The sequence below is a fragment of the Ixodes scapularis genome, unplaced genomic scaffold (assembly GCF_016920785.2).
Source record: "Ixodes scapularis isolate PalLabHiFi unplaced genomic scaffold, ASM1692078v2 PGA_scaffold0__279_contigs__length_252992795, whole genome shotgun sequence".
Lineage (NCBI taxonomy): Eukaryota > Metazoa > Arthropoda > Arachnida > Ixodida > Ixodidae > Ixodes > Ixodes scapularis.
In genome coordinates this window covers 29,342,758-29,354,316 of record NW_024609835.1, presented here as the reverse complement: position 1 = coordinate 29,354,316, position 11,559 = coordinate 29,342,758, and the positions used below count along the sequence as shown (strand labels likewise).

The 11,559-nt window shown below is 45.0% G+C and overlaps 1 protein-coding gene across 1 annotated transcript in view; it reads right to left on the bottom strand.

Annotated features, from left to right (window-relative positions):
• Positions 1 to 363: 363 nt before the first annotated feature.
• The window catches only part of LOC8035409 (arylsulfatase B), a 50,890-nt gene continuing 39,694 nt past the window's right edge, over positions 364 to 11,559 (bottom strand). The window contains exons 9-10 of the mRNA XM_042291614.1: positions 3,004 to 3,449; positions 364 to 492 (exon numbers count right to left, since the gene is read on the bottom strand). Of these exons, the coding sequence (XP_042147548.1) occupies positions 364 to 492; positions 3,004 to 3,449 (575 nt within the window). The remainder of the gene's footprint in view (positions 493 to 3,003; positions 3,450 to 11,559) is intronic.

Sequence of the window (11,559 nt, the reverse complement as noted above, 5' to 3'; positions counted from 1 at the left end):
AGTGCTCACAATAAAAGTTTTATTCAAACTTTGACGTCACAGCCAGTAGCTGGGAAGGTCGAGAGTTAATTCTCTTACTGTCATAATCTACATAATTTATTTGAAATATAATATTTAGTTACCCAACTAAATAACTCGGTTCAACCGTTTCCACAAGTCCTCATCACCTACAACTTAACCCCACAGAGACCAAAATCGCTCAGCGAAGTACCTTTTGAAAAATAGAAGTGTGGTTCCTCTTCTAAGAAGCACCCTGTACATCTAAAACATGAGTATTAAGTCTTTTATCTACTACCCAATCCATTATTGCTATGTTATTAGTTTTCTACACAGCTAGTTAGATATTTAAAGTAATCGTATCAATCAATCTAGCCACGGAGACCAGATGCCGCCGTGGTACTCGGGGTACGCCCTGGGGTCGTCCGGCTGGAATAGAGATGGAACCACGGTAGAGTTGTAGGCGTCCAACTTCTTCATCAGGAAACGAAGTGTCTGCGTTTAAATTACCAAGGGTATCAAAATTTTGCGCTCATTCCGCGTTTCCAAATGCAGGCAGTGCATGAAACGCTGTGGAGTGCTCGTGCAACAAGCCAATCAACACCCTTTAGAGCGACCTTGACGAATAAGATAGCAACAAAGATGTACTACACTCTCTTCGTTCTCTAGATTCTACATTGGCGGTTCACTCACTATGTGTTCGATGGATACGGAGGCTGTCGGGTAGTCGTGTGCGGTATTCTTGATCGAATACTTTCTGGATGTAGCAGTGATTGGAAGGAAGTTAGCGCATTTACTGATGCATGCACAATCATTTCTACCTATAACTTGAATCTAGCAGATGATGAGGCCCGGAGTACGTGACATAGCCCAAAAATATTCAATCCGCATTGGCTTCTGCAGAAAAGAAACCGCTAGCTTTGGCGTCGCAGTGACAGTGTCGTTTTCGCGAAAATGTAATACCTGTATTATAACTCTCCGTTCTCTTTCATAAATTAAAGTGGTTAGCTATACTTCATTTCATATCAAGTCCGGGCGAAGCCGACGCTACAAGCCGATGGTTCCAATCAGAGTTGTATATTACGCAACGTCACGGTGGTCGTCATGTTTCTGTACCTGTTTTATTATCGCTAAACCAGATACATACAGGGAATATTTATACGTTTAGTATCGGGGACAAAAGTCCCCAGGACGCGCGAGCTGTGGCTGAAATAGAGTTCCTGTATATGCTACCTACGGTAGCATATACAGGAACTGCTCCCTACGGAAGCCTATACAGTTCCTGTATAGGCTCCCGTAGGGAGCCTATACAGGAACTCTAGGCTGAAACGCGTTGCTCTGCCATCTGCCGGCGGGTCGCCTGGTTTCGAGATCACACAAAAGCGCGTGCGCGTCCTACTCTGCCTGCAAACATGTGTATTTTCCCGCTCATCTGCAGCACAGCACCTAACTCGGAATCGGACGCATGGTACCGCCTCGGAGATAGCGTTGGCGGCTGATGAGCGTCTGCTACACATTCCGAAACTGGAGATACCGCCTGCGGCGTTGCGCCGCATTTCGCCGTGTCAGCGCACCTTGCTTTATAACCAGTTTAGCTTATCGCTCAGTTGAGCTGCCGTGACACTTTGTTTTATAGGTGCCATGTCAGTAAGCGCTATCTCCGAGGCGGTACCACGCGCCCGATTCCGAGTTAGGCGCCGCGCCACAGAAGAGCGGGAAAGCGCACATGTTGGCAGGCACAGTAGGACGCGCATGCGCTTTTCCGTGATCTCGAAACCAGGCGGCCCGCCGGCAGATGGCAGAGCAATGCGTTTCAGTTGCAGCTCGCACGTCCTGGGGACTTTTGTCCCCGACTGTACGTCCGTGCATCTATACGTGCCCGTGCCTTCGACTGCTCTCGGACATATGATGAAACGAAGTATAGGGACGTTTTCTATTGAAGAGTAGACGAGCTGTCTTATCTTGCGATACCTATCGAACAAATGCTACTCGTCTTCGTAATTCTTATTTCCTGGTTCAACCAAATAAAATTTCAATCGTAATTATTCCGCATTGGTAACGTAGTATCGCTTGCAAAAACGCGTCCAATTGAGGCCGCATTGGACGCTACACGGCTAGAGGAGCCTGAAACAAATCTAGATTCTCAGTGGCTAATATATGAATAAGGAAGACCAAAGAGTGGTGTTTCGGTTGAAAGGAGCAGAGGCTCCGTGATATACTGCTTACCTTATATATTACGCCGTGTCCGCGGTCTATCGATCACTGCGATGTACAGAATAGGCCGAGCGAAAAAGGAGTCCGAAACTCATTAACAAAATGTGCGCAAAGACAACACACATATAGGCGGTTGTTTGTGCTCATCGTCCCTGCTCAAATTGCAACTTTGAGACCTATTGTTTGTTTGTTTCTGTTTATTTCGGGTCCATATATCAGAGGCACGCGCTACGTGGATGGCAGTAACTAGCGCACTACGTGCGTAGCTTGGATGTAAGGCAGTACCATATAAAACACAAGGTTTGCGCCTTGTCCCCAAAATGTCACCACTGCTTTCTTAAAAATGACTGCGCGTCTACTTACCCCCAAAGCACTCGAAAAGCCAAACTCTACGATCTACGCAATCAGCTGAGCAAATAATGACGCGGAACATCTGTTTAGACCTCAAAATTAAGTCTGCGCTGTTGCATTACGCAATGCAAGCATGACGCTTTGCAATGCGCAGTGCCACAACGCAGACTTCATTTTTAGCTGTAAACGTATGTTCCGCATCATCATTCGCTGCACTGATATCGTAGGTCGCAGAGATTGGCTCCTTGAGTATCTTGCTGGTCAGCAGACTGACAGGTATTTTTAGAGTGTAGTGGAACCACGCAGCGCCGCTATAATTGCTTGGGCCGAGTCGAAGATCCACTAACGTGACGTAATGGGCCCGCCTTGTATTCTAGGTGGTAATGTATTGATATTAAGGCATTGTTTAGATTAAGTATAACTTTGAAAAGGCGAGCTTACATGAACTTTAGTTTTGGCCAAATTGTTGAGCTCGCAGGGGTCCTGCTCGATGTTGAACAGGTACGGCGGCTGCATCGGTACGAAGTTCTCAGTCAGCCTATCTCTGCGACAGTCCACGGCCACGTTTTCGCTCCAGGTCAGAGGCGACCAAGACCGACGTTGTTTCTCGTAGAACTTCTTGAGCACCCGTACCATCGTTGATTCGTTCCTCAGCTCGTCGATGTTATTGGTGAGGCGCGTACCGCCGGTAAAATAGTAGTGGTCGTTCAATTCGCCATCGAAACCTCCGCCCACCACGAGTTTATACTGTTTGTATCGCAGTCCAGAAATGTTGAACGATGCATCAATCTTGAGGAGGATTTCCTTTCGTTTCGACGCTGAGCTGTGGGTCAGCGAATGCCACATGTCGACCCCGTCGATCACGCCAAGAGCAGACACGTCCCCACCTGTGAGAAAGTTCGAGAAGCGCGTTGGTCCAAAAATACGAAAGAGTTAGACAAAGAGGACGGACAGGACAAACATCTTTATCTAACTTGTTCGTATTTTTTAATCTATTACCAACGCGCTCAATCCAAGTTTCGTGTTAGTGAGTTAGAAATTAAAGGACGACAGTGATTGGTGTTTTGAGTGCATCGCAGGAGAGCATCCCTGCGGAAATCCCTGAGAGTTTATTGTCCACCCTCGAGCCACCGCATGAGTCACGCTTCAGAGTACAGGGTGTCACAAAAGAAAATTTACACGGTATTTTTCACCGCAAAAATAAACTAGGCATCTCCGAACGCTCATTCTCCGCCCAAAGGTAGAGCTAGAGGTCACAACCAGATGCCAAAGTTTCAGCCCGATCCGATAACTTAATCAAAAGTTATAAGTCATTATCTGAAAATTTCAATGGGAAAATGGAGTCCATTTTTGCCCGTTTTCGGTTTCTGGTGCCATAGAGCCCCATGTGTTTGAAAACTCCGTCGGCCGCCATTTTCCCATTGAAATTTTCAGAAAATAACTTATAACTTTTGATTGAGTTATCGGATCGGGCTGAAACTTTGGCATCTGGTTGTGACCTCTAGCTCTACATTCGGGCGGAGAATGAGCGTTCGGCGATGCCTAGTTTATTTTTGCGGTAAAAAAGACCGTGTAAATTTTCTTTTGTGACACCCTGTATATCAACACTTCAGACATTTCCGTGCCTAAGATCATGGTTGCCAGTTTTCTAAGGGTTTATTTGAAATTGGAGGGAACTTATTTCCGTCCTCCAGAAAGATAAAAAAACTGTGCGTCAAAAAGCAAAACGATATCGCTTGAGCTTGTAGACAGCGTATCTGAAGCTTATGAAGCCGCATGTCTGAACCGTATGCAGAGAACAAGTCGTCTGCTTTCTCTGCAGTAGTTGCGGTGACGTCAAAAAGTCGCCGAGCGCTGATTGGCTCTACTTGAATGATAATGGGTAGACCTCAAAGCAAGCTTCCTTGAGGTTTACACATTATCTTTCATTCAGAACCAATCAGAGCTTGGCGTTCTCACGTCACCACAACACCTGCAAAAAAAAAAAAAAGCAGACGAACTTGCGCTCCTCATTACTATTGCCGATTGCGCCTGAGCTACAATAACAACGAAAATGGTGCCTAGTGATAAAGGTAATCCCAGAGCGGAAGGGCGATACACTAAGCGTGTCTGATTGGGTCACTCTAGTCCACTCCACGATATCGATTACAAGAAATTCGAAGCAGGCCAAGTATGCAAGGTTAGATCGAGTTGTCGCATAGAAATTCAAACTTAAATACATCCAATATTATGCGATTGGAAGACCTCCCCTGTTCTGAATGCAAGTTATTTTAGTTCATTACAGGGTGTCGAACCGGAACCGAACCGAACCGAAAACCGGAACAGAACCGTTATTTTTAGCCGAACCGGAGCTGAACCGAACCGAAATCTTCACCGCCATCTTGGAACTGAACCGGAACTGAACCGGAAAAAAATATAACGGTAACCGGTTCAAAACGGTTCACGGTATTTTTTAGAGCGCAGCTCTTAGGGCCCGTTTCCAGCCTGAGCGGCGTCGCCGTTGGCGTCGCCGTCGCCGTCGGCGTAACCGCGCCCCTCCCTCTCCTCCTCCCCTCCCCCTCCTCCCCCTACTTCTCCTCCTCCTCCCTCATTGTGTAGTACGGTCCGGGCGGGTCACGTGACCTCGGGGGGAGGGGGTCACATGACCCGTTTCCAGCCTGTGCGGCGTTGGCGTCGGCGTCGCCCCTCCCCCTCTTCCTCCCCCTCCGCTCCTCCTCCTCCCCCTCCTCCTCCGCCAAGGTCACGTGACCCCGGGGGGTGACTCCCCTCCCCCCGCCGAAGTCACGTGACGGCCCGCCCAAGGTCATGTGATCCCGTCCCCTCGAGGTCACGTGACCCCCCCGGACCTCTGCCCTCCTCCTCCCCCTCCCCTCATTGTCTAGTATGGTCCGGGGGGTCACGTGACCTCGGGGGGAGGGGTAAAGGAGAGGGAGGGGGAGCAGGAGGGGAGGAGGACTAGCAGGCATGATCACGAGGGAGGAGGAGGAATATACCCTCCACTCCCCCTCCTCAAGAGCTGCGCTCCAATTCGGCGTTACAGGAAGTTGTAAACGGCTTTCACTTTTTTTTTGTTAGTATTACAAATTTATTATTTGGGAATAAAAAATTGGCACGTGTATTCCTCTACGTATTGATCAAATCGTCACATACAGAATTGCAATGTATAATAAATCCTGTTTTTTTTGCGGCGCTTTCTTATTAGCACTATGATTAGCCATGTGTCACATTGTCACTTGACGTCATGATGTCAAGACATGCTGTCAAGTAACGTCACATCACGTGACCCCGTGACGTCACGTGACTCACCGCGTTAAGTCGATTCGAATTGAGGACGTCGCTAGATTTATTAACGTTGTTCATACCGTGACGTCACATGACATCACAACTTCGCACTGAGAGTCACGTGACACCATGATGTACCCGATTGTCATGATCCCGAGTCAAATGCTCTGCTTCATGACAACCAGTATCGCCAAACATTCGGGTAACGGCTCGTGTTCAACTCAAAGATTATGATGGGCCCGAGTCCCACTAGAGCTAGAAACAGAAACAAACGAAAGCGACAAGCCTCAGACAGATGCAGCATGTTCGCGATGGTACCTTTATACGGCTTTGAGTTGTTCGGTGCTCGCGAAGTTAGCACGAGTGTCTACAAGCCTGCAAATGGTACCATCGTGTGCATGATACTCGTGTTTGAGCATAGCCTTCTTTATTCTACAAAGCCTGTCAAATCGCGAAATACTCTGGTTTAAGGCTAGCCGCTGTCGTTTGTTTCTGTTTGTCGCTTTAGTGGGGCTCGGGCATTATAGCCCAACTAAGATTATATCTGAAGATCAGCCCATGCTCTCTGCTTTGCCAACCCTGCGTATGACTATGATAAACACTGACGGTGTATATATTAGGATCAGATCACGTGGCTGATAGTTCTAATTGTGAGTTGAGGAGGGGAAAGCTGTTTCATTTCTTTCTTTCGACTGTCTGCCATTTCGCGGAGGGGCAAACTAATGGATGCTTTTGCAAGTTATCAACGTCAGGGATTACAACTTAGCGGTATTTATTGAACTTAAGGTAAAAAAAAAAATGCTGCACGACCCATTTTACATGTATGCACACCATTGAGGCTCCCAAACATGTTTACGTTATTGCAAAACTGCCTCAGAAAGTTGTCCCGAGAATAGAAGTGTTAAAGGGTCTAAATGTGACGTATTAGTCCGACGTTACATGGAACTATTAGTGTGTACGGGTGGGATACCTGAAAAGAAAGATCCTAGTGGCCTCACGGGGATAGCCGAACGTTGGCAGCCGCTCTAAGTCTCACAGGAGAGTCGTTCTCAAGTTCTCCAAGTTTCGACCGCCCTGTACTTTTGTTTAACCTTCACAGTTTGGTGCAAAGTAAAAGCAAGGAAGAATTACTGTTAACAAGTGACACAAATATAATTGTCGAGTGAACACCACTCAATACGGAGCAGGCAATCCCTGAGGAATAAAAAGTATCTTGAGGAGCAACTAAACAAAAAAGGGAGTGTGGAGGGGGGTAGTTTTAAAGCATACTGTGTCGTGAAGATTCCTCTGCCCCACATTTTCGGCGCAGACTAGAAAGCGTGGCCTGGAAACGATAGTGACAGATGGGTAGTAGGTACAACTTTTATTTGTAAAAACACTCTTGCCAGAAAGCACGTTTTCGTCGTGCAAGATACTCGCGCCGTGCCTAACGACGATGTGCCAACAAGAAAAATGTGTGCCTCTAAAATACATAGCTTGCACTGAGCGCGAAACGTTTGCAGCGTGCATTTTGCCAAACCGGATTTGATTTTCTCAGCAAGAACAACTCGCAATGACAACCAGTATCTAGTGCGATTACGTCACGTGCAAACCATGTTAAATACTTCAGCTTTCTGGTGAAGTGCGACGTTCGCAACACCAGCAGTAGACGTCCAATGTGTAAAGTTGTTTAGTATTTATAGCAGTCTCGCGATGATATACGGCAGCCTAATGAAATGTTGGAGCACATGACTGATAAAGAACAGAGTCGTGAAGTAAGGTCTCAAAACAAGTGCACGTAAAACCTAAGATAACAGTAGCCTCCCGAGGCAGTATCTCGCGACGTTTTCAGCTGAGGCAAGCTGGTGTCCAAAAGTGATTTATATTAGGATTCTAAAAAATCTTCGTTTGCCCTGCGCGGAATCTATGTTTAATTAGGAATATCATTTTATGCATTTCTATGCATTTCTTTTTGCAGTAAAGCGTTGTGTAAGGAATTATTTAGAAAAAATTGCGTGTCATCTCCTTATTTCTGCACATTTCGTGTATTTGCCTTCCGATATATCATGTGACCACAGTGTTTTTTGGCATACCCTGCAACCCACTATTTTACACTGCAAAACAGCTAACAAAAGCACGTTGCCGAAGACACAACAGCTGCCGTATTTTCGAGTATCGTCCTTCCGTGTCGGTCTCAGGCGGTTATGTGAACTTCATAAAGTCAAATTTATGAATGATAATAAAAATATACTTAATTCCTGTCTGAAGATTTGGCAGCATAAATAGAAGATCCTCACCTCAAAGATATATAAGGAAATGCGCCTTTAAATTATCTGAAAGATTTTCTGCAAATATTTTTCGGCGCTTTTATCCTCTATAGACACGTTATAGGTGATTTTGAAAAGCTTTAAATAATGTTTTTTAAGCTAATTTAAGTAACTATAAGTGTTCCTCACGCATATATAACTTCTAAAATATATAGAAGTTTATTATCGCGTTTTTTATGTGTTTTTATTATCGCCTTTTTTTACTGGAACGGTGGAACTATGACGATTGCACACTTAAACTCTCAGAAAGTGTCCAATTAAGTAGCTTCCGAATTGAGTAGAGCATGAAATACCACTTTGTTCTATTTAACAAAAATCATCAATTAGCGAGGGTGATGCTTATTTGCAAATTAAATTGACCTGCATTTTGTCAAGAGCAAACCTCAACATCCAGGCTATGCCAGTTTATCCAATATAAGAAAATGTTCACATGGGTAAGCACTGTTTTAGGTCAGATTCGATCTCAGTACTAAGGTGCTCATAGGTTAGAGTGAACAATTTCAGCCACTCCTTTTCGCGTGATTCGTGGCCCGCATCATGGTGCTGAGAGCAAACAATGCTAGTTAGAAAAACAAGCATTGCGATTGTCGCTGAGTGTTTCTATAAAATATAGACTGGAAGGACTTGTCCCGTGACTTTCGTGACATTTTGAAAATTATATTCGCTTAAGCTCAGTCGTCTCGTCATCATATATATATTGTGAAACGTATTCCGTAAAACACATTTTATGGTATATATGGCGACGAGGTGCCCATTTCATGATTGTATTCACTATAATTAATTCCTTAGTTCAAGGGCAAAACCACGATTCAACATCTAATACTACGATACAAAGTTGTACCAATCACGGGTATTTTAGGCAACCTACTTCACTTCGCGAAAACATTTAGATTCAGGTACAATATATGTGACTCTGGTAAACGAAGGGATGTTGAGTCGTATAAACACGACGTTTTGTATGTTTATGTAGATTTTCCTTTCTTGTTGTGTAGGAATAAATAACAGAATTTTATAATTTTTGTACCTGAAAATAAAACTGAATTGAACAAACGATAAAAAAAAAGAAGAAAACTATATACTGTAAACGACTTATTTTTCGTGGGCTCAATATTTCGCGATTTAGGTCAAAGCTGAAGTTTTGGAATAATTCGCGGGTTGTAATTTTCTCGACGCGGTGGAATCTCAATATAAATTTCAATTTGTTTACATTTTACCGATATTGTTCGCGGGACCCATTTTTCGCGAATTGTAGGCGATTCGCGAAATTCTCAAAAATAGGTCCTCGCAAAAATCAGATCGTTTACAGCAGTTAGTTTCACGGCCTAAATAGCGCCTATTGACAGAACAACGCGGAAAATATATTCTCAATTTAACGGTTCAATCCGGTTCGAACCGGTTCGAACCGGTTTGAACCGTTATTTTTTGCGCCCCGGAACTGAACCGGAACTGAACCGAAAGCCGAGAACCCGAACCCGAACCGAACCAATAAAAATATCGGTTCGACACTCTGGTTCATTATACTGTTGTGTACTTTAGGGAGTGATTATTACCTGGCTTCTGGCCAGGGACTTTAATTCCGGTAATAATTTTATTGACCCCAATGACCTTTGATAATAGATTTAAAAGTGTTATCAAAATATTGTTAGGATGATGCTGTCAGCAGCATAAAGGACAGGACAGGTGATGACAGAGCATAGAAAGGTTTATGTCGCGAGATGGTCGTGCGCGACACTGCCCCGTCGTCGTCTTTATCTTTCTAACAATATATCAATAGGTATCACAGTGTAGTTTTGATGTTTTTTTTATTTAATTCAGGAACAAGTTTTTACGGCGGAGCTGATAATGTGCAACCCCACCCTTGGTTAGTGCGATTCTGAACCAACAGATGCCTGTGGGATAGCCTTCCACGCCTGTACATCAACGCGAGAAATCGTTTGTGGTGGCGCTTAGATATATTGGGGTATTTTTCTATATCCTGAATTTGACATCCCTGGGGGGCTATGTTGCACGTTTTGGACTCCCAGGCGACTAGGGAGAAGGAAGTGACGTAGGCGTGAATGAACGTATCTTAGCAGCACTACGCAACGCGTCATCAGCGACTCCACCAATCAACATCCAAAGAGCGTTTTTGATGTCACTTCCTTCTCCCTAGTCTCAGCTGAGAGTCCAAAACGTGCAACATAGCCCCCCTGGTTCTTTGCTTTTTTTTCTCTGCACGAGCTTTCTTTGGAACGCGCACGGCTGCGCCGGCTCTCGCGCAAAGGGGTCAGTTGCCTACGCCCCGAGCGTTGCTCCGAGCTCACGTCTCCAGCATAAGTGGTCAGAACAAAATGCAAAAATCGTCGTTAGCCGAATGGCGAGACACATGCACAACAAAACAACCGACGCGTTGAAAAATATAAAATTGCCTGTGCGCCGTTAGCACGCCGCGGGGATTTTGAAGCCCAGTTACACATATTTCAAAATGAATTGTGAATTTCATTCCAGTGGATCAAAAAAGAACTACATCAACAAAAAAAAAAAAAGCCATCCTGAAAATACTAGAAAATAACCAGCTAGGCAGTCTCGTCACAAAAGTTAAAGGATCGAAGAACAACCAACTGTCGGTTTTTTTTTCAGCCAAGACATAAAGAGGGGATTCCGTTCCGGGCAATTATATCAGAGAGAAATACATGGCAAGCACAAGTGTCAACATTTCTGGCCAAACAACTGTCCCAAGTGCAGGTACAAGACCCTTTCAAGGTTCCAAACTCAGAAAGTGTGATTTCCTTTCTGCAAAAAAATGGGTCTAACATCGCCTCTGGATTTTCCCTTGACATAAAATATATGTATTACTCCATTCCCCATGCAGGCCTCCTAAACATACTTCGAGAAACAATTGAACAGCAAGGTCTCGCATCATTCCAAAGTGTGGCTGGCATGTCCCTCGACAGCTTTTTGGAATTGCTTAGTACTTACCTGAAGGCGACGGTGGTATCCTATCAAGATCAGCAGTATGTGCAGAAAAGGGGCGTTTGCATTTGGTCTCGCGTGGCTCCATACCTCAGCGATGTGTTTCTTGCATCATGCGGACTTGCGATCCAACGAAGCATGAAAGATCCCCGGGTTGAAGTCATCTTCCGCTACGTTGATGATTTTTTAATACTTTGTAAAACGGAGGTAGAAGAACAAGACAACGGTTGCCGCGAGCATGTCATGAGGTGCTTTGAACAGAGCTGCTCAGGACTTGAGTTCACTCATGAACTACCCGTAAACAAATCTATCAGATTCCTCGATCTAGCCTTAGACTTTAAAGACCACGTCTGCTGGCGATACCAAGCTCGATCCTGCAAAGCGTTCCTTCCATTCGAATCCGGACACTCAAAAAACGTGAAACGTGGGGTCGCCACCACGGCACTAACATCTGCCT